Source organism: Blennius ocellaris, assembly GCF_963422515.1.
Source record: "Blennius ocellaris genome assembly, chromosome: 5".
Classification (NCBI taxonomy): Eukaryota; Metazoa; Chordata; class Actinopteri; order Blenniiformes; family Blenniidae; genus Blennius; species Blennius ocellaris.
The window spans coordinates 13,029,517-13,052,903 of NC_137654.1; the positions used below are offsets into that span (position 1 = coordinate 13,029,517).

The 23,387-nt window shown below is 41.2% G+C and overlaps 1 protein-coding gene across 2 annotated transcripts; it reads right to left on the reverse strand.

Moving 5' to 3' along the window:
* Positions 1 to 228: 228 nt before the first annotated feature.
* Positions 229 to 22,630, reverse strand: LOC308130049 (oxysterol-binding protein-related protein 2-like). 2 transcript variants are annotated; one of them, XM_080496227.1, is made up of 14 exons: positions 22,506 to 22,630; positions 11,911 to 12,258; positions 9,913 to 10,036; positions 9,126 to 9,201; positions 8,853 to 8,987; positions 8,130 to 8,227; positions 7,713 to 7,895; positions 7,520 to 7,627; positions 6,486 to 6,575; positions 6,173 to 6,293; positions 5,025 to 5,150; positions 4,704 to 4,827; positions 4,194 to 4,284; positions 229 to 3,340 (listed from the first exon to the last, which is right to left on the reverse strand). In XM_080496227.1, the coding sequence occupies exons 2-14, from the start codon at positions 11,945 to 11,947 to the stop codon at positions 3,238 to 3,240; spliced, it is 1,416 nt and encodes a 471-aa protein (XP_080352353.1). In that variant the 5' UTR covers positions 11,948 to 12,258; positions 22,506 to 22,630; the 3' UTR covers positions 229 to 3,237. The 2 variants fall into 2 exon arrangements, with proteins under 2 accessions (XP_080352353.1, XP_080352354.1); XM_080496228.1 differs by lacking the exon at positions 22,506 to 22,630 and adding an exon at positions 17,323 to 17,459.
* Positions 22,631 to 23,387: the final 757 nt, after the last annotated feature.

Below are 23,387 nucleotides of genomic sequence, written 5' to 3' on the forward strand. Positions count from 1 at the left end.
TGTACTTTCAGAAATCATTTCCCTCTTTGTGTTTCTCAGCCCCAATCCCATGCGGGCCTCCCCTGAACACTGAACAGCACTGATTCAAGAGAATCTATCGCTTTGTACTTAACACTTGAAAATGAACATCAGAAGATAATGTTGTCACTCCAGCATCAGGTATTATTTCAACTTTTAAAACAGAGACGGGATCCAAACTGAAATTAGGATTTTATTAGTAGACCTTTTCCTCACATTCATTCATTCAACTCGCAAAACAGTCCAGCGTATGAATGGGACCCCTTACAGTCAAACACCTCAAAATAAAATGTCTGGTACAATGTTCTCACCAAAAACAAAAACAAAAAAACACTTTAAATACTATAAAAATAAATCAATTGCACAAAATAATATGCTGTTGTGATTACTTCTGTGCAACACATTTTTTTAACATCAGCCACATTTTACAGTCAGAGGAACCAATGTAATAGTTGTTTCATAGATAGAACCGATGGTGAACGCATCATAAACACCAGGAAGTAGTTGAGATACGGAGCACGAGCTGTTCGAGCTGCAGAGCCGGAATCAGCACCAAGTTTTTTTCCCAAAACGCTACTGAACCATTCCACCAGCTCCCAGGTAGAAACAACAGGCTGTTCTTCCTTTCACAGCTTCAGACCAATATTGGATTTCAGCCTCCTGTGACAACACAAGCTCGAGTAGTGTTTGAAGACGCACATTCTGGATTTTATGGGCAAACTGAAGCAGCGAATGGGAATAATTCAACATCTGATCTGTTCTTGAAGTGGAAAGAGCTGGTGAATGAGGTTCACCTCAAGCCCCCAATCAGAACGTCTGCTTCTCAAATAAACGTAGAAAGGTAAAGGTAGAAATAGGAAAATTAGGTCATTTCAGCTACACACGTAAATGAAAATAAAAATCAAGCAATCAAGTAAAAAGACAACAGAGCTTCTCATAAAACCTCAAATATAAATAAAAATGAACAAAACCACCTAAACTAACAAATCATTCAGGCACTGAGCATCACCGGGAGACATTCTGAACAATGGAGGGTGTGATCACGTGGCTGGCTGCAGGGACAAAGAGTTTCTCATTGGTTTAAAATCATCTTGAATGAACTAAAAAAAGGCAAGCGAGAGGATCATCAAGTTCCAACATGTCATCCTGCAACAGAATGTGTGTGTTATCTGGGTCCCCACAATGTATTATGTGACAGAATAACCGTTTACACTGTCTGGAATGGATTGAAATGAACTGAATGAAAGAAAGAATTTCATCTCCAGGGCTGATGGTGTGTGTGTGTTTGTCATTAAGTTCCCATAGTGAACCCTGAAACATTGTTCACGTGGGGGACATGGAATGAAAATCAGTGTTTTACATCCCCACATTAGATGCTGCGATAGAATAAAAAGTGAGAAATGTGGGTATGGGTGTGTGTATCTACGAACGTGTGGAAAAAGAAATCGTCTTTCTGATGCAGGACGAGTGTTGGAGAATCGTATTTACTGTGGTGTTTTGAAGAAGGCCCACAGAAAGTCTGCATATTGTTAAATTAAAGTTCAATGGAAGGGAGAGAAGGGTGCTCTCCCACCGAAGTCTTCGATGGGAGAGCAAAGCGGCCTATGACAAAGCCGAAACAAGTCTGACTATTTGAGAAGTGGAATGTTTAAAAAAACTTGACACGAAATACAACAAAACTGTTTCCTGCCACTGATGATGCACCACAGATCACATGACTCCTATAACCGAGTGGGAATCGGCTCAACTGGAATGTAGATGAGAAATAAAAAGCACACAGATGAAGTGATGCTTTCATTTGTATTAAATTGCCGTTTGAGTTTTGTTCCTTTAAAACTTTTACATAAATCATTTAATGTCACACTCTTGCAGCAAAAACCTAAATAAATGTGGACTGATGCTGGAGCTCATTTCGTCTGAAGATGAGCAATTCTTACAGTTTCACCTGCGTTCATGGCTTCAGGTGTTTCTTCACAAGAATCTATTCAATGACTGGAATGACAATTAACTAAATGATTTCATCTAAAACTAAAAGGTTGTGCCTGACTAACATTTAAATATCATCTAAAGCAGAGGTTTTCAAGGTATGAGCCCCCTTTTTTTTTAAAGCTCTGAAGCGCCCCCTGCTGGAGGCCCGCCCCACACTCTGAAAAACCTTAAGCTAATTCAAGTGAAGGGAGCTGGCTCAAATGATCAACCTGTCCGTGGTGAGGTGAGCAGCAAGCTGAGGAGAGTTTTTGTCCTCTTTAATTCATCTTATTGAGATCGGGAAAACCAAAACCAAAACATATGTACGGGCGACTAATGCGCAAACGCATTCGCCTCCTCCTATTTGCTGCTGTGAAGCCATGGACTTGTTCTTTCAGCTGAACGTCCCACAGCTCCTGTGTGCTAAGAGCTGCGCTCTCTTTCATTAGCATTAGTTTATTTCTGGCGCCTCACCAGCTGCACATTCACCGCCGCTGTCGAGAAAACAACCATTTCTTTGCAGCTGGGTTAGCCTCCATGGGTACACGAGGCTGGACGACAGGAGCTTAATGTTATAAGGATATGAAACAGTAGTGAGCTCAAGCTTTCATTAGATTTGTCTTGACTGATTTCACCGACATACATAGATACGTACATATATGTTCCTTAGAGATAATATGTTGCCTATATTCATTTTGAGTGTTTCGAGTTTTTACACCAAAAAAGAAAAAAAGAAAGTTCCAGGAGATCCGACGTCAGTCAAAGGAGCATTCACATCCCTGATTTCCCCGGTGACTGGGTGTCCGTCCAGAAGTCCGTCCTCATAGTTACTGAGTTCGTGCTGATTTTCATTCATTTGGGACAGTTTTTTTTTTTAAACGTTGGGACCCGAAGGCTCGGCCAGCAGCTCCTCGCAGTCTGGATTGTAAAGATGTTGAACATTAAGACTTTTGAGTTTGTTTAATGTGAGCTGATTGTGGATCAAATGGCTTTTGTGCTCTAAAAGGGTGATCGGGCAGAGAGATGGAGGAGGTTTGCTGGTCTTCATGAGGAACACGATGAGTGTACGTCCTTCTCCAGGTGAGAACAGAAACCTTCGACCTCTCGTCGCTCGCCAGGTCTGTCCGATCTGCAGCGGCGGTGTCAGTCGGAATGATGAATGTGGTAGCGAAGGTGGGCTCTTGTCGTATTTCTTGAGGTCGTGACAGGCAGATCATCGCAGGTTACAGACGAGGAGGATGAGGAAGGCTCTCAGTAGATGTCGGGCAGGTTGCGGTAGTTCCTGTTGAAGTAGCCGCCAGAGTAGATCCAATCCTGGGAGCCAGTGTACGGGTTGGTGCCCATCTGAAACCACCTGAAAGACCAACGCATTTGTTTTAAATGATTTACATTTTCTTTCTTGCACAACTTTTTCAAAATTTCACCTTAATCAGACCTATTGATTCTCTCCCTTTTTTTTTTTTTAAATGTATTTAATTATCATATGTATAAAATGTCTTATTAATGTGAGAAATTGGCCAGAAGGAGATTTACGATGCTTTTACACAAATTGAACAGGAAATATTTTAGTCATGAACAACACTTTCTATTGTTTGAGTAATGAAGGAAAGAAAAGAAACAAAGGAAAGAAACTTTTCATCAGACACTCCAGAGTCTAGACTTTTTCAAGAAGCTGCTAATCAACAACTTCTAGGGCTTTCTGAGAATGCTCCAGTTTCATTCTTTATATCCAGACTCCAGATCTGATTGAGAGAAAACTAGACCAGTATGGCTAAATAAATACTTTTCTAAAGGTGGGAGATCACTCCGAATGATTAGCATCTCATGTACGTGATTGTATTTACCCCACAGCTCATGTACTTTCTTTATTCACTTCTCTTTAAGGCTCATTTCTGCCACCTGTGCAAGGTTAGGGAATTGGAGAACACACAATCTCCATCCATTTAAAAAAAAAATCTGTTAGGTGAAGTGAAAGAGGTGCCGATTGTGGCTTTATTTAACATAAATATTACTAATAAAAAACACTAGTGGAAACCTATGGCAAGAACTTGTTAATGACTGTTCATTTGAATAAAACTACAAAGAAAGCCGGCTCAACCAGGGTTTGTTTGTAGCTGGACAACCTCATATTTAAATATGTTTGTCCTGTGACTAGATTGACGTGAAGTCTTGGCTCAGATGGCTCAATATGACAGTGTGTTTCGTACCTGGTGGACCACTCATGACTGCTCTTGGCTCGCTCCTTTCTTGCAGCTCTCTGTTTCTCCTCCAGTCGCTCCTTCTCTCGGCTGGCCTCGTCTGCACATGTACAAAAAGAAAGTCAGGACGCTTGGACACACCACCTTTCCCCACCATTCACCAAACTTCAGAATCCCAGTTTGATTTCTAACGAATCAATTCAATATCACACAAAACACCACAGCCCTCCAGCAGGTGGCAGGATTGTCTCACTTTGGCCTGATCTTCAATTGTACCGGGATTAAATCCAGAACACGGTGTGCCATCAGCTGTGCAGCATTCTCTCTGAATTATGGTTGTAAATATTTCTTTTATATTATGAGTTTTATTCAGATTTAAAATTCCCCCAAGCGATCACGTTATCGGTTGCCACACACTGAAAGTAGCCTTAAACCCTAAAGCTCTGCTGGTAAACAAGTCACTGGATGTTTTAGGCACAGACGCATTGAACGACGATAAAGTCTTCTAAATCAAATTACCCATGTTGCCATTCTCCATGGCTTTGATGTCGGGCCTGAAGCGACAGTCTGTGGGGGCGATGACCGCCTCCATGCCGGGCTCCAGCTCGTTCAGGGACATCGCAAAATTAGTGAAGTTGTACATCTGAAAAGGGAAGAGGAGGGTTAATAACGGTGTGTGCGTGTAAGAAGGTGTGAATAAGGAAAGCATGTTCACCATGAATAGATCCAACTTATGAAATTAAAATCAAGCCGATGAAGGACAAACTTGTGTTATAGTTGTGCGATTTGAACATGTGAGTGAAGGCAGTTTCCGCGAGCATGTGATGTTTGTTCTCAGACCGTTGAAGAGTGTGCCGGCCTCGGGTCTATCCTCCACAGCAGCATGCTTCCCGGCACGACGGACACCGTCTCCTGGATGTCAGGCATGTCGTCTGCGTCGTCGTTCTCCGCTCTAGCGACCTCCTCCTGGAAGAGAAAATATCAATGACTTTAACTGCCGGCACAAGGAAAACATCGCAGCCAACTTCACTACCTGCATCTATCATCTGTCACATTATCAAATCATTTTATTTTAAAAGAATTTCACAGCTATGGCACTTCACGACAAATACTGTATTGGTCTGAATATAAGAGTACCTTTGATTGGTAGACCAACTCTTGCTTTTATCAAGATGTAACAACTTTTTTGAAATACCAGTAAACAAACAGGCTTTTCAGATGCTTTCTGGTTACATTGAGATATATATATATATATATATATATATATATATATATATATACTGCCTGCATTTTTCAGTGTTATCTCATGCGTTGCTGGTTTTACTCAAGCCCTCTTTGCTCTCATGAGCTGGTCCTGCAGTTTTCCCTTTCCACTGTCCCTTATGCTTGTGAAATGTGAAATATTTTTATTTTCTTTGTGTAAACATACATTAGCACTAATCTGCCTTTTTTGTAATGCATTTCCTTTCTTTTCTTGGAAAGCATTATGAATCGCCTTGTGTCTGAATAGTGCTATAGAAATAAATGTGTCTTGCCCAACGTTGTTGTTCAATCTCATCCAAAGCATTTGAGGTTTTAAAGCTTGTTTACGACAATATGCAGCAGCTGGAGCTGCCTCGTCCTGACCCCGGTAACATCACTGAGCACATCTGATGTTTGATGTCTGCAGATTGAATCAAGCATCTTGTTTCTGCAGAACTCACCACAAGCTAAATATTAGCGGTTCAAGAATAGCATGATACCATTTATCCCCAGGAGATAATGTGTTATATTCAGATCAATGCAGTAAATGTGTAGAATGAAAAGCCTGCGAGTTTACCTGCATGAAACCACAGAGTGCTGTGGACACCAGCAGGAAATCAGGCAGAAGGAAAACAAATGATACTGAAATGTGAGTGCTAAGAAGTAACACGAGGCTGTCTTCAAATCTCGATTTTCAAGATTCAAAATGAAGGACTTCAACACAGAAATTCATCCATATTGCTCACATTTTTATTCTTCTTGCCGTCTCCCTTCTTTTCAAGCTTCTTTTGGCTCTCGTAGACCTGAGGATCCACACTCCACATGCACTCCGTCCATTTTCCGTAGATGACGCAGAGTTTCTTTTTACTAGAGAAAAAGCAACAGACAGGAAGAAAACAGATGGAAAGAGAAGTTAAAAAAGACAAATCGAAGGCAAATCAATAAAAAGAAAGGACGATGCATAAGGAAGAAAAACAAGTGTCGGACTGGAAAAGTGATAAATAAAAGGAAGATGACTTGTATTATCCATGACGTCACAATCTGAAGCTAAGGCCTCACCTCTTGTCTTGGATGTATCCCTCCACTGTGTGCAGCTCTTTGCCAAACATCCCACACGGCTTGAAGTTTAACACACATTTGTCTCCAGTGCTGCCCGAGGGGGAAAAACAAGGGCAGAAGTGGTTAGCGTCTCCTTGCGTGCTGGGCCTGAGGCTCTCCTCGCTCCTCAGGTGTTTATAGACACCGAAGAAGAGAAACTATTCACTAGTGAACATGATCTTGTCTCACATTCTTGGAGCAGCGTTGTTCAAAATGAGCCGATGTTTCATACATTAGTCAAACATGAAGTCTCCAAATGACACCTTCCTAGTTTATCATTCATATTATTATTAGACCGAAACATTTTGAGCATCACAGATGTTTAAATGTGTGCTGATGTTCTATTGTGAATGAAATGAGGCTTTTCCAGATTTGCACAACCTTTGTGTAATTCATTTTACTTCTATTTTTTTCCCCATTTTCAAGTTGAATGTTCAGTTATATTTTTAAGCCAAATTTTAAGAGCAAACTGTATACGCCGCCTTCACAGCTGCTAAAATCTGTGCCACGATGTGAATGTGACGCAGATCGGTTGAGGAGAACATGAGCTCTGCGGAGCTTCCGTGGATAAACAAAGGTTACAAGAGGGGCCGCTTGCCTGAGAGGCCACACAGACAGCAAACAAGCAGTAGTTGAATGAATCAGAGTAAACACTACGACAGAGAAAAGAGAAGGCGCTCAGTAGGAATGCAAAACAGCCAAGTGCAGCAGCTTCACTGTGCTCTATTTCAATATGGTTCAGTTTCTTGCACCAGAATGAGTTAAAAGTGATATTTTGTTATTTAGGGAGACATGAATAAAGAACTTTCAACAGCGAGATTCATTCTGACATTATGCAACTTTTGTCAAGACCAAAAAGCCTCTAGAATGAAAGTCAATCCTATTAAACTGTTTTATTAATGATTAAAATACATATTTTTGGAGTTGAATTAAGTTGTACCACATATGCTCAAAACTAAAGAGTCATGACTGTTTTGATTGCATTGCTCACTAACCTGTGGTTGAGGATTTCCACGGTGCCATACTGCTCTATCCAAAGCTTTCCCAAAATAATATTGTGCACGCAGCACGTAGGGTTCGTCCAAGTGTACGTCTCGTTGTGCCTGGAGGAGAGGAGAAGAACGGATGAAATGTACAGAAAGAAAATGGAGAAAAGATTTGGAATCGCTTAAAACAAACTTGACTCACTTGAGTAGCTCTAGTGTGATGGTCCCTTTAGGTTCTGCCTCAACACTTTTGCCCCAGAACTTGAGTTTAGGGTAGATGGACCCGTGGAAAACAAAGTCCCCGACCAAGCTCTCTGCGTGGAAGGCACTGACCGGTGGATGATGGGAAACCTGCTCCGACACCAGCCGGAAACCCTGCTCCTCTCTGTAGAACGCACATGGAGAGAGAGAGAAGAAATAAGCAGCTTGGTTAATGTTGGCCCTTGATGTGCTGTATGCTCATATCAAACACTCGATCTTAGCAAGGGTGCACGTTTACAAAATAAAAGTGATGTTTCTATAGCTTTTTAAAAGTCCTCTGAATACAAGATGGTATTGACGCACGCAACTGCTCGAATGCCCCTCAAAGCCATGTGGAAACGGCTGTATGAATCGATACCTGGTGAGTTCATAGGTCTCCCCCAGCAAAGGGTTGAAGGGTTTTCCAGTTCTCTCCCATTGCGATGCAACTGCTGAGACAGCGAAAGCCGCTACCGCCTGCGGACAAACCATCACAGACTGAGTCAGCATGTGTTTATTTACCAACACCTGGGAAACATTTCTGCCCCCACCCCAATTTGTCACACGGTCTCATCATTTTATCACCTTGACTTTTGCTGATGACATTCGTGTGTTTGAACAGACTGACAAATACGATTCCTTGTCAGTCACAGTTTAGATTTATTGATACACGTTTTGTTTTATTTATATTGTATATAGAGAGAATCGAACAGGATCTGATCAGTAACTTGAGGCAGCTGTGGTTCCGTTGGTTCAGCCGGTTTTCAAGCTCGTGTATTGATCTCTTCATGTGCGAGTATGTTGCATGGCAGCAGTTGCCATTGGACTGTGAGCATGCACATGGCTGTGTGACTGACGGTGAAGGACACTGAAACTGCTGGAGTTTCTATATGCCATAAAATTTAAGTTTATTAGTTATCTGACATAACTTCGAGAGCTGCTGAAGTGTTGACTGATGTAACAGTAGAAACACGTGACTAATTAAAACATCCTTCAGGTAATCACAGACCTGGTTTTGCAGTGTTGACTTGAAGAGGATAACTGATCAAACTGCATGTCGATGATATGACTGTGTGCGGGTGTGTTATAGTGTGTGCCTGACCTGCATGCGCTCTGTGGAGTCGGATAGTGAGCAGGCTCTGTTGATGAGGTATGTGTGTTCCATGTATTCTGTGATTCTCTGCAGGAAACTCAGAGGCTCGTTAAAGACGATGGGCATGGTGATCTTGGACAGTTCCTGTGAAGAGTCAAAGCAGATTTTGTTGTCCATGAGAGCATCCGAGTCATTCAGACTGCAGCTTCCACCTTCATTCAGTCCATGTGCGGAAAATCTGCACAATGGAGCCGCGCAGGAAAAATACCAGGGTGTCCTTACTTGTCCGATACACTTCTTCAGGATACTCCAGACACTGATTGTGTTTCGGGAAAACATGGGTGCAGGTAGAGATGTCCTGAAAATAAAAAGGGTTTAGATTAATGGAATAAGTGGTCTGATGCATTTGTGAGTAAACACAAAAAAAGAACATGTAAACAAAAAATAGTTCCAACGACAGAGAAGCACCAATAAAAAAAAAAAAAGGCCATGTCACTCTGGCAATTACGGGGAAAACATTTTAATTTGGTAGATTTGTACTCAGTCGAAAGCAAACCAATACTTGTACTTCAAAAACAGTCAGTTCTATCTGGAAGCAATATTAAAAATATGTCAATTTTACTTCCAGGTCTAAGAACTTACTTAGAACTCATTTAAAACTAACAGTTATTTGCGGTTCAAACCCAATCGATTTCCAATTTTTAGCATGGCTGAGTCATTGGTAAATATACAAGTTAATTCATGTCTTCCCACATGAATGAACGAGGTGCACAGTGCTGGTCCCTATTCTTTTAACCTTTTGTTGGTTTGTATTCCATATATTCACAATGAGCTGGGTTAAAAAAAAATAATTAAAACAATTCTGTTTACTCAGCAGCATTCACAGGAAATATGTTACAGACTTTTCATGTTTTTTCCATTTGAAGATGTGTGATTTTCTGCCCATTTTTCAATTTCTGGAGCCTATTTGAGTGGTTTGTGACCATATTGTCCTTGTTGTCTAAGCGAGATATAATGCAGCAACAAACACAAAGTGTGGGTGGAATGTGGAGCAGGAATGTGGTCGTACCTGTGTTTCTTGACGCCGTTCTCTTGTAGTACGGATCCATTGTTCTTCTGTCGGCTGCTACTGAACACTTGTGCATCCTTGAAGCTGGCTTCAGACACGCCCTCGTCATCGTCCGAATCCAGGCCTGCGGGAGGAAGCAACACGACGTCACATGGTTGAAAGTGTGGCGCGGAGCAAACGATCAGACCACGCTAGTGTTCAGAGTAGTCACGAACGAAAAAAGGAATAAATGCGCGACATGGTTGTCTTGTGAAGCAATAGGCCTTCACAGATGATGCAAGAGATTTGCATACCGCTTTGCCTCAAGGTATTCTAGTTTGAACTTGACAGGCAATTTCTAATTTAATTCACAGTCCACAACAGCTAATGACTGACAACTGAAAGGTCGGTAAAACGCGGAGCTGCAGGGTGGAGCTCGAGGTGGAGCCTTTAAAAAGGCAGAGAATACTTAGTCATTCAGCAAGCATACTGATGCAGCAGACGGTGTTCTGTCAGCGGTATATTATGCACATGTCAAATCAGTCAAGTTAACATTTGCTTTACGTGTAGTTGAACAACCTCTGACACTTTAAAACTCAGAATACTTTTTTTGTCAACATCCTTAAAACTGAATTTTGAAGGACCTAACAGAAGAAAAATAATTGATATAGGCCAGGGTGGATACTGAAAGAGGATGACCCTGTACACCTGCTACTGATTAATTCAGGAGCCCTGGTTTGCATCTGCCTCAGATTAGTAAGACGATCATAATCATCAGACACGTTCATATTTTATTTATATCTTCATGGAAACGGCAACTTCCAAAGGCTTAATAATAGCAACCTCACAAAGACTGGATGTCAACAAAGGCACTTGGTAATATCCCACAACATGACATTGCAGGAACAAGACGAAGACACTGGTAAGTACCGACAGAGAACAACACCCTGCTTGTCAACCTAAAAGACTTTTAAAGGCCAATGCTAAAGTAAACAACATAAATCTTGACATCTAGAGCCACTCAGCCCAACCAGAACTTCAGAGACTTCTGGTATAGTTGTTTAATGTCTCGACAGTCCAGTCAATCAAAACAATGAAGGAATCTGGTGACAATACTCATCTGCAACCCTTGAATGCCACTCTCACACCAAAACCGAGTAAGTGTTTTAAACTGATCTGACTCTGTGATGCAGCTCCGTTTGACATCCGTGTTTCTACTGACTGATGTGCATTATAATGGTGTTGGACAATGTGATCGGCATTTGAATGTTCATACAGTTGCTGATCAGAGACCAACCCAAGAAGGAAGATGAGATGTCTGGCCCTACTACCCCCCCATGCTGGGAAAATACATTCACACTCACCCTACACACGCTCAGTGGGGGGTAAGAATGGCAGGCAGCCAGTTCGGTTTGGAAATGGCTTATTGTGTCAAATCCCTATGTCTGGCATCTCATGCGTGTTGAGTCTCAGGACCACTTACAGTTAATTGTGGTGTCAACTCTGCAGGGTGGATTAATGCATTTAATTCTTTAATGAAGAGCGGTACGAGCTTGTTTAAAGAATCATTTCCTCTCTACTCATTTGGGTGAAAAGAAAAAGTAAATACCCCAATTATAATGCAAGAGTGAATCTAAAATGGTTCAATCAATATAGTGATTCGTAAAACAAACATCAATATAGACATAAACAAATACAAACCCAGCGGTTTGTTGACATGACCGATCATTCCTCCCAGTCAGCCAACCACTGAATTATTGAACTAATCATCAGAAAGAGGCAGTGTTGGATTACACTAAAAGGTATTATGCTTTGACAGAGACAACACAGATCTACCAATTAAGACTAACAGCCTCTTCTAGCCGTAGGAATCAAAATCCCCAAGGAAACGTATGATAAACATCTGATCTTTGAAAACACAAATTTCACAAGAATCTTGCCATGACAAACACCAGGTGGACACCAGGCATCGTGTGTTCAATCAGCTGTGAGAAGCTTCTGACAACACGGATCACTCACCTGTGACGGCGTCGTAGAACTCATCCTCATTGCTCATTTTCTACAGTCAAAGCTGAGCAGTCGTTTAGGACAGACGTTCAACTTCTAGCACATGTTCCCCTCAGTGTCTCTGCGCAGGGGTCCTCTGGCAGGGGAAGCCCGTAGATCAATGTCCACCTCAAGGGTCACCTCCACAGCACGAGCCGTAATTTCTGTTTTGAATGACTCGGTGGCTTGAACACAAAAAATAATAGCAGGACGCCTCAATAACAGGGAGTCAGCTGCCGAGTTCACGGGCTGGTAGTTGATGGCAGAAGTAACTTTGGGGTTGGTTTTCTTTGGCTTTGTGGAACACGGCAAATTAATGACCTGGAGAAAGAAAACAAAACAAACAGAAAAGTTCATTAAATAAAATTAATGTAAATGTACTTCATCTTCTAGTTTTTTTCTCTCGAAAAACCTTATTCATTTGCTTTCTAAGAAAGAATCCTCACGAGGGAATACATGTGTGCATCAGTCAACAGTCAATAATTTAGTAATTACGCTCTTGAACTCTATTTAAAGTGCAATTTTATGATTTGAATGGAAAGTGTGGCTCGGCTTGCCAAGATTTTCTGTTTGGTTCACCCCTGAGAGTTTAGCCACACAGATTCAACTCAATGGATAAAGGCTTGATTGATCCCATTTGGCCACAGTAGTGACATTTCAGATGGTGCATGATGCTGAAGATTGGCCCACATTACCAAAATCATCAGTGAGAAATGCGATTAGTCTGTAGAAGCAGCAGAACTGTCCATCACGCACCAATGAGTGCAAACAGAGATTTCCAGTCCAGTAATTACATAATCTCAGAACCACTGTCACATAAAGTCTGGATTCAGCTCAACACATAAAACTTCAGAGCGTGAACCAATTAAATTGCTCACAAATAGCCACGAGAAAAATCTACATTGCAGCTCTGTCCAGGAGAACATTCAGCAATAAACCAACTGAACTGACCCCGATGCTGCATGTGATAACATGTGACACTTCACCCAGTTGAATAAACGCCAATGAATGAAAGATCTGCAAAAATGAGGCAATGCAAATCAACTTCATTTTAATTGTTTACATATTACACGTTGGCACAACCAGATGGTTCATGGGAATCTGAACTAGTCATCATTTTTCTTTCGTCACTGGCAGATGAGCTCATTAATCTGCCATGTTGAGTTCTTAGCCTTGTTCTTTTGCTTGCTCAATGTTTGGTAATTCAGATTACACTGTGGCAAAGTGTTCGCAGGGGCACAATACTTTCTTTGTGGCACATATCATCGGTCTTCAGAAACAAACATTGTTTCCTACAAGAATGATTCAAGCAGACCAAAAAACTCATCCAACTCACACGGTGCATTTTCAGTACAGTGACACAGGCAACATGGCAAACACAACATATGTTGACTCACATTAGGTGGCGAGACACCGAGATACGGCAGGAATCAACTCTCCAACACACAATAACACAATTGTCTCATAGACTGTGATGTAAACATCAGGACGAGAACTCAATACGATTTCAAATGTGAAAAAATAAACAGGCTTTATTGACATATCTGAAAAAGAACCAAATGTTCTTATACAAGACATTAACAACAACAAAAAAGACAATGTACTAACTACACACAAGCCAAAAACAGCTTTCCTGTTCTGTTAATTGCCAAATAATCTATAGATATAATAGCCAACTATGTATGCAGAAATTATATATCAAAAGCCAGCTTCACCATATTAAGCAAAACTAATGGCTTATCAATATTTTTCATAATTGTACACTTGTGTTGGGTTTTTCTCAGGACAGGCTGTGTTTAGTCAAACGATATGGTCGCCAGTCAACTCCATCTGGGATTTCAAAAGGCTGATCTGTGCCTGTGAACCTCGGGGATTTTATTGGAAAGGCTTTAAGGATGTGGCCCAGATTCAATACATCAGACCTTATAGCTATACATCAACTTGGACTTAAATAAGAAAGCCATTCAGACAAAAAAAACTAAACGTCCCATCAATGTAATTAATACAAAGTTAATGGCTGCCAACTGTGACGCACTGATCAAACACAGAGGCTGCACACACTTTATCTCGTGTTCAGGAGCAAGTCTTTCAAGTTGACCACATGTCCTTCTCAAAAAGGACATAGAATGGGGTAGTGCTGCGCAAAGAAATTGATTTAATTGAATTGGTTGCTAAAAAAAGATTTTTTCAAGTTTTTTGGGGCATTTTTCACATTCCATTCTACCATTCCCTGTGGGTTTCCGTAGTTGCTGTTGCACTTTTGCTTAAACCTGGGTTAAAGCTTGAATTTGTTGAATGACAGTGCCTCATTTACTTTGGGAATGTTTCTTTGCATTTTAACTCGGAGGACAATCACAGCAATTTGACAGTACGTCTGATGTCTGCAGTGATTTTTAAATTAATTGAGAAAAAAGAAAATTGAATCAAAACACAACTTTTTCTTTTTAAAATCATGTTGGGTTTTTTTTTAGGCTAAATCACCCAGCACTACAATGGAGTATTCCCCATTTTAGTGAAAGAGGTGTCATGTTGAAGAATCAACAGCATTATAAAAATTCCACATACCTGGAGGGCAATTCAAATCCCAAATGTGACATCTGACTTCAATTCTTAAGGTAAAAAAATCGGACCTGGGGGAAAACTATGCTTTCTTTCCTTCCTGTTTTTTCACACTGCAGTTTTTCTACACAGTGGCCAGGTTATATCGTTTGCAGTTCGGCAACGCCTTCTGCACAAAAATGAACTTTGGCCCATTCACAATCGATAAGGTACCCATAACCATTGATTGGCTAAAGTTCGATTATTCTGACAGCTGGCTCAATCCAGTCCGGTGCAGAATTTTGTTTGCGCTGTCGATGACAACATAACTTTCAACCTACATTTTAAATGCTCCAAGCACTCGTAGTAACCCGATTCAAAGACAAACAGAACAAAGGGAATCCTTTTTTAGGGCTCTTATCAGCAGATCACATCCAGCCAAGACATCTACACAACACAGCCTGACATTTCCTGTGGCCTCACGGCTACATAAACTAGAGCACTCTGGGAAAGCTGAAGTACATTTTTTGAATATCGATGTGAGGAAACAAGACGGTTGACTTGTGCAGGATGTTTAGGTGTTTTAGCGGTGAACTTCCTCTGTCCTCAGCAGGGGTCGGAAGCCTTTCTAACATGGAGTGACAGTTTGAACTCTTCTTGTCAATGACTCTGATATAATAACCAGCAGGCAAACCCTAAAGAAAATTACAATTTGACACAAAATACAAAAAAAAATTAAAAAGTTTTTTTCCATACAGAAGAGCTCATTCAAGCTATTCACAACACTATGCATCAAATATCTAAACAGCAACATGTGTAGTCAACAAATAGATCTTGCAGCCAACAGCAACTGCTCGTTTGGGGGCGTCGTCACCCAAAACAGACACTGACCAGAGAGGAAGTAATGAAGAAACACGGCTCATTGATTGGTCTGAAGACTAATCAATGAGCTTTAGGTCTGGTTTCCACTTTAGGTCCAGACCTAAAGCAGAAGTCCCGCCCTTAGCCTGTGGCAGCTAGGCTAATTAGCTCATGGCTAATGGGTAGCCACAAACAACAGCGATTTACAGTCTTCAGACCAGATATCAACTAGCACCTTTCTCACTACTTCACATCAGCCCACGAGACATTTTCCAACATTTTCTTTAAGCATCTACTTCTTCTGATTCTCACAGTTACCACCCACAATGCATTGCCCACGACATCACATCCTCTCTCCCCATCCGTGAGAAATGTTACAAGGTTTTTATACACCTATTTCAAGGTGACCAGAGATCACTTGTTAGATTCGGTTCAAAGTTGGTGAGAGATTTCACATGGCCCAAACAAAATGATAATTCCCTGAAGAGAACTCTGGTCAGGATCAAACAGGAATGTGAACACGCCCTAGTATAACTTCATTATTGACGTATTACAAAGTGATAAAGTTCTGCCATAAAAACACAAAGTCTGTAAGGTGTCGTTTGACCTGGTCTCGACAAGCTACAGTTAATTTGTCTATTCAACTCTAAAGGTCAGATGAGCTATTCCTCCTAAGAACAATTCTTTAACCGTATTAAATATTAATCCTGAAAGAATTTACCCTATTTAACCTACCTTAGTTAAGTACAATTTAATGGCTTTTAAAGCTCAGTATCCAGCCCGCAGTTTATCTGGCTGTAAGAAATCCAAATGAATCCTAATTACTTCCAACCGTGACCCAAAACCAAGCCTTGGAACCACGAGATATTTCTTATTTTGTATTGAGTAACAGAAGGTATTGTGTGGCCAACAAATCACTAATCCTGTGCAATCGAGACAACCTTCACTCTAACTTCCAGGTCACATCGTAGTTAGTAATTTTTCACAAAAGGAGAGCAAATAGACAACATCCAGAACATTAGACATAATTTTAGATTGTAAAGTGAGACTTCAGAGAATGAATTAACTCCTCGAGTTGTAGCTGGCCTCATGAAGAATTTAGAAACTTATAAAGCTTTCTCGCAGCAGAAGACACGGATGAAGGCCTGAAAAACATTATATGATAATAAAAGCAGTTTCCTCTTTTATGTGTCAATCAAATGCTCTGCTCTTTACTGAACCAGCAATATTAAATCAATAATTAGATGTCCTTTTATTCATCTTGTGCATTTAATAACCCCCCCCTGGGAAATCCAACTTCTGTGCCAATAAATGAGTTGGATCCACACATATCTTTGAACACAGAGCACAGAGAGGGAGCGCTCTGATTGGTTCAAACAAACTCAGATCATATCGCTCGGTCTGTTCGAGACGCCTGTGAGCCGTTACGTAACCATGACAGACATGGCACCATACACACCACACAATCACACTCCTCCATACATGGACAACAACTCCCAATAACCTCCAAGATACAAAAGGCAAAGAGACACAAGCTTGCAACATGTCAAGGGAAAAGATAAAGGTTTGAAGACTGAAGCTGTTGGCACTTTAATGGCTTAGGTTTTCTTTAATCCTTCACATTCCTGCACACAAGTTAACTATTTCAACATTTGCAAACCACAGCAGGGACCAGTTACCTACGTTTTTACCAGAAAAACTAAGTAAAGGTAAATGACGAAAACTATAATTTCCGTTAAACTTTTGACCTTCTTTGAGGGGCTTATTAAAAAGCACAATAACAGTTGATCCTCAATGTCTGACACAGTCTCTAACAAGAAAGACCAGAAACTCAAGTAAGGCAGCAACACCATAAAAAGAGTCACTATAAATAAGAGCCATTCAAATGTTTTGTGTCGACATGTAGGCTACTGCACTTTTTGACAAACGTTCCGTTGCTACAACTCTTCTCTTTTCAATCTTTGAAAGCTTTTAATATGAACCTACCACTGTGCCTTTATCAGCCTGGTGACGCCGGCCTGCTCTGTCTGTCCGCCGAGGGATGACATAAAACATCCAAAGCAGCGGGGACGAAGACGAAGGGAATGAAACGGAGCGACTCGAGCTGTTCGGGTGAAACCGAGTCCTGTACTAACACAACACAGCGCACACACACACACACACACACACACACACACACACACACACACACACACACACACACACACACACACACACACACACACACACACACACACACACACACACACACACACACACACACACACACACACACACACACACACACACACACACACCACTGTCTTCCTCTTGATACACACCTACCTCAGTAGGTGACACACCTCTGTAGACTGTGAAGCACATACCACAAGTTAATTTCACAAAACACACACCAGAGACAGTAAAATAAACACAGAGTGAAAACTGTGAGAGCAACTGTACAAACATTTATTATGGCCAAGAACAAAAACGATGTTGGGCTGAACGGGAGTATTATATGCAATTCAATCTGCCTGGAAAAAGTTGGCAGCGGTGCCAGTGGTGCACTGTAAATCATTGGTTTGTCATCGAAACAGAATCTGGCCCAGTCACATGTCAGGCTTTTCACAAATCACAGGCATCCAGTGTTTTCTAAATTGTCACTTTTAGTGTCGAGGTGAGCCTGCTAAAGATCACTGACCATTCAAACACAAGCCACAAGACTGGAGCAACCGGTGTATCGTGGATCAACAATAGAATAGAAGATAAACTATACTTGTAATGCTGTCGGGGCTCGTCTGGCTGTCGGTATAGGTGAGAGAACCGCTGTCCATAAAACCAAAGCTCACGATTTCTCTTGATTAGTTCGCAGTTCCACTGCGAGAAAGACGTTTCTGATACCGTCAGGATTTTATCACGAGTTGTCTTTGATCACAAGACCATGACAACAGTTGTCTTTGAAGCTTTATCTCGCAATGTAACATACGACCATTCATTTAGAGCCAAGACCAAAGATATTGCCTCAATTCTCACACGATTGTTGTCGTTCATCTGGGATGCCCCAAGCACACACAATTTGTAACGGACATTCGTGAGTTAAATATTTCAAAAATAAAAATAAAGTAGTGTAAAGAGTTTGGTTTTTTTTTTAAAGAAAAGAGGCTGATAATCACTTCAGCTGGGCACTTTGATATGAACACACAAAATAACATCTGCTGCTGATTGCAGTAATCAAAAAGTCATTTACATTGTATATCTCGTGAAATTATTTGCAGGGAGCATCACGACTCTTCTCAAAAACCAACAGTTCCTCAGGCAGGGAAAAGAGAATAGGAAAACAATTTATTTATCATTTATACAATGATTTAGCTTAGTTCCTAGGGCTGCTTATTTTCTGGTACACGCATGTTATTCGCAGCGTGCTACACATTAACTGGGTTTCCAGGTTACTATAATGTCACTTTCAATCTTTTTAGTCTGTACCTAGTCTAGAAGGGGCTTTCGGTCGTTGCCCGGGGAATTGAGGCGAGCTTGGCTTTCGTCTGGCCTTCTGAAAGCAGGATTCAGGATGTGAATTGTGAACACAGCCTGAGAGGCAAGAGTGGGAACACACAGCACAGACGGGTCACTGTGTTAGCGCGAGTTCAATACAGAGCAGCATTTCACAGTGGCTGCTGTCTGAGCACTAATTTGTGTCGAGAAGAAAGAAAAAAAAAAAAAGAGAGAGAGCGATCAGGAGTTGACTTTGAGAGGACAAAACTGCTACAGAGGTCTGATTGTCAAAGGATTGTTCCCTCGGTGGATGCAGTTGGTAGGAAAACTAAACGTCTTGTTCTTCAAGTGCCTCAGCATCAACACTGGAGACGGCTTGTTCATCCAGCTGTAAACAGAAAAATTGTCTCACTGATCATCTTTTGTTCCACTTTACTGTCCCGGTTGCAAAGAGTGCAGCAGGTTGAGATTAGGCTAATTTTATAGCCAGACAAACTGATTCACGATGTAACACAGCAATGCAAAAACAATATTTCGGTCAATTCTGGCCACTTTCTTCACACGTTCTGTATCGTACACCATCTGTAACAGGACACAAGCGCTGCCTCCAGGGCAGGGACATAGAAATACACATCATAAGACCAGGAGCGAGTTGAAATGTCAAATGTGGCCCACAAACAACTTTTTATTATACTGTGACTGCGAGTATGAAATTATATCCACTCGACTTCAATCACAAGACTAACCTCATTAAGTACAGACTGGAGGAATTTAGACGAAGTGAGTGCTAACTTCAGCATCATCTATCCCGGCCTGTTGGAGAGGGCTTGCACTGCTGGCCACAATACTGGCTCCTCAGCAGGATGGAAATAGAAAAAGATAGCACAGCAATACATTGTACTTCATCAGCTTAAACGACACACGTGTGCATCTGGAACAATGAGAGTGAAAATGCGCAAGGACAACGCAAAAAAACTGAACTCGGGAGGAAAAAGTGAACATCTCATCAGTTTGTTTTTGTTCTCACTGCAAGGATGATATGAAAAGAGAAACCAGACTCCATTCTGTCATTTTTCTTCTCAGATCAAATCCCTTAGTGAGAGAAGAAGTAAGACTAGAAAACATTAGATAGCATGTGTCAGTTACTTGGCCTTGAGTGAAGCCATCAGCCAATTTAGTACATGACAAACACTTCGCAAATACACTTGCATTTACACACATACACTTTATATTTGGGCTTTTCAGTGGAAAATACCAAAGCAGCCCATTTTATAAAGGAGAGGAACTCAACTTGACCGATAAGAAAAAGCACGCACACATTTAAGGATCGGAGCCACAGGCAAGAGACTTGAAGTTTCAAAAGTCCTTCTAAAGGAGTATAACTCAAGAATAACACACTTTTCATTACTCTATTCTCTGTAGTACTTGAGCTAACTCCAGATTATGGGGTGTTGGTGACTATCCCAGCTGACAATGCACCCTGCAACGGTCACCAGTCCATCACAGGGTCGAGAAATAAAGTACAGCTCGCCCCAGTATGAACATAAAGCGGGGTTCAAGTACGCACACAGACTATTTTCTGTCATTTTTTTTTAGATAAATATAAAGAGTGTCTTTTCTGTGTTCCCACTGTTAAAGCTCAGAGTAAACTCTGTGGGGGGGAAAGAAAACTCTTCAAGTTGTTTTATTATTATCTTATTCAGCAGGTAAGATTGAGGATTGTCTCAATTGTTGTTACAAGATTGTATCAGCTGAGAAAATCTGGTTTGACTGGGTTTTGGTGGCCCAGCTGACCGAGTCCATGTCCATGATATAAACTGCTGCTTGTTCTCATCTCCTCCGAGACATATGATCAATGGGCTGTACTGGATATTATCACAGTGCAATCAATTCTATTTTTGATTGTACCGACAATATAAAATGTCAAACACAGGATAAATCAATGTATAATTACTCATCAAAGCTACATTGACCAGTTGCACCAGTATTTTACCCTTGTGTCTCTGCTGACTGATATGCACTCCCTGTGACCGCAAACCAGCTGAAGCAAAACGAAACAATACAGCAGCTGCTTCGAAGGCTGTCTCCTGATAGGCTGCCTTGTTCTTTCATAAATTATAGATACACACAGTATTGTTTCTCTGTTGCCTGGATGGTTGCTAAGACGGGCATAAACGTCGCCTTGTGGCTCCACACCATCGCTATGGAATACACCAATATCAGCTGTGGATGTTCTCGAGTCAGGAAAAGGTAGCAATCATCATTATAATCCACTTTTCACACATGACTTTACAAATAAGCCCTTTTCAAATCATTACCTTTCAACCAATGATAACTTGAAAATAAACATTTTAATTCTCAATTGCCAACTTTTAGAGCAAGTACCCTTACAAAAGTAAGAGCACTTGAGTTTATATTGCAACTGCTGCAATATTCCTCTCTGGTGTCGAAACCTGCCTTTTTTTGCGAAATCATTTTCCTGTTCCCTTTATTTCAGCCATAAAAAAAAAAACCCACATCTTGAAGAATTGACAAGGCAACTGCTAAAACCAACAAACACAATTTCATGGGTATGAAACTGCTTCAGGCTTCCTTTCTACTGGGAGGAAGCAGCAAGTAATGTTGCCCTTTCAGAGGGAATACAGCGACTTAGCAACTAACCGTGGAGGTCATTACAGCACCTGAGGGAGGAAGACGCATAACAAAATGACAACAACTAGAACTCCAGAGGGAGAGTGACTTGGTGTTTGACATTATGCAACTATAAACTCAGCAATCTTGTAGACACAATGGGAATAATAACTGAACAAGAAAATGTATCATTAAAGTGAGATCTCCTGTTTGGATATAGGGGATATGTTTCAGTGAATCTGATGCAGAAAACAAAACGTATGACTTTAGTTAACTATAGTCTTCCAACTGGTACTTCTGATGCATCGACACAAGATCATCAAATATTTTACTCAACGTGTCAACACTTCAATATCAATTATGGAAAAGTGACTAAAGCTACTGAAAGTATTCAGACGTCAGAATGTGTATCAGTGACAGCTGGTAAACAACCGCCCCTTAAAGACGGGGCTTGGTTTAGTCTCCCCTGTGAAGTCAGATGGGGATGTGATGGGAGTCAGACAGGCAGGGGGACATTCCCACTGTTTGCTGTGGCAGTTCGAGGAGATCGGGGGCGACTCCAGCCCGCACTGCGAAAGATATAAGCTCCGCAATCAATGCAGCGTGTGGAACTGAGTGTTCCCTTCGACTTGTCGCGTAACTTGAACTTGTCATTCGTCTTTTCGGCCGCATTCGAAGCGCAAGTGACGAAAACTCCAACTTATTATCAAGTGGAAATGTGAATGTGTCACTTCGCTGTGGGAGTTGCATCTTCATGGACTTCACTTCTCCATTCCAACCCATCCCGAATGTGCTGCCATTAACTGTACGCCGACAAAACTGCACAGACTCCAATTCATCGGCTCGCAAGCCATTTCATCAAACGAACAGTTCGTTGTTTTTATAATCTGTATAAGAGATATAAATGATCCTGCTGACACTCAGCGGACCTGAGAGCGCTTTGACAGTTAGCATTACATTTAGCGGGCGGGCTAACACAAATAGGTGGCTAACTAGCGTAGTTAGCAACCTTGTTTTAACAGAGAGGGCAAGGCGAAGTGCGCAACACGGAAAGCAAAAGAGATTACCGCAAAATGGCATCAAAGCGTCGTCTTTCCTCTGCAGAGCGCCCTGGCTGGTTGTTTTGAAGAAAACAGAGAGATGTGCAGGATGTCAGTGGAGCCTCGGCTTGACACAGAAGCGGAAGTCCCTGGGATGGGGGCGGTGCTACAAGAATGACTGACAAAGCCGTTAGCCAATCATGTGCAAGACCGTGAACACTGGACGCATAACAATACACGTTGATGACGTTATTATTATTATTATTAGTGTTGTTGTTGTTGTTGTTGTTGTTGTTGTTGTTGTTGTTGTTGTTGTTGTTGTTGTTGTTGTTGTTATTTTCTTAGTTCAATCATTATCAGAAATTCTTTCTAAATAATTTTTGAAACTGTTGGGGGGGGGAAATCTAAATATTTTTATATTAAATAAAAAATACAAATCCCCCTGAACCGCAGATTTCTCTGTGATAATAGCCACCCTAGTGAAAGGAACAGCATGACCTGAAAAATCTATTCGCATAAGGAGCCAATTGTAATCAAAGAAACATGACAACTGACAATATACATCAAGAACGACAGGAATTTAAGAAATGGCAGTGATCTGAAGCAGCATGCATTAAAATTAAATCATTACACATTTTTCTCGTTGTGTGATGTTGCGTTTCTGTTGGCTGACAGTAGAAGGCCTATTGTGAACCGATTTAAAATAACTCATTTTGTGGAAGAAGTCATCAGTGAGGAAAGAGAGAGTATTATTTCTCTCATCAATAATGGCGCACATCAGTCACCCCAGCTGATACAGGTGGCAGCCAGATTACAGAAACAAAACACATACATTACAAAGAACTAGAAACGTGGTGTATACTATCATAATCTCTGCTACACTTATGCACATCTTTTTTTATTTGTAAG

Bases quoted from the DNA above. Each gene is read 5' to 3' on its own strand.
- LOC308130049 (XM_080496227.1), bottom strand. From the start codon at position 11,947: ATGAGCAATGAGGATGAGTTCTACGACGCCGTCACAG. The intron at 9,202-9,912 runs GTACGACCACAT...TTTTATTTTCAG, and splicing joins AACGGCGTCAAGAAACACAG to GACATCTCTACCTGCACCCA. The intron at 4,828-5,024 runs GTCTGAGAACAA...TTCCCTTTTCAG, and splicing joins GGCCGGCACACTCTTCAACG to ATGTACAACTTCACTAATTT.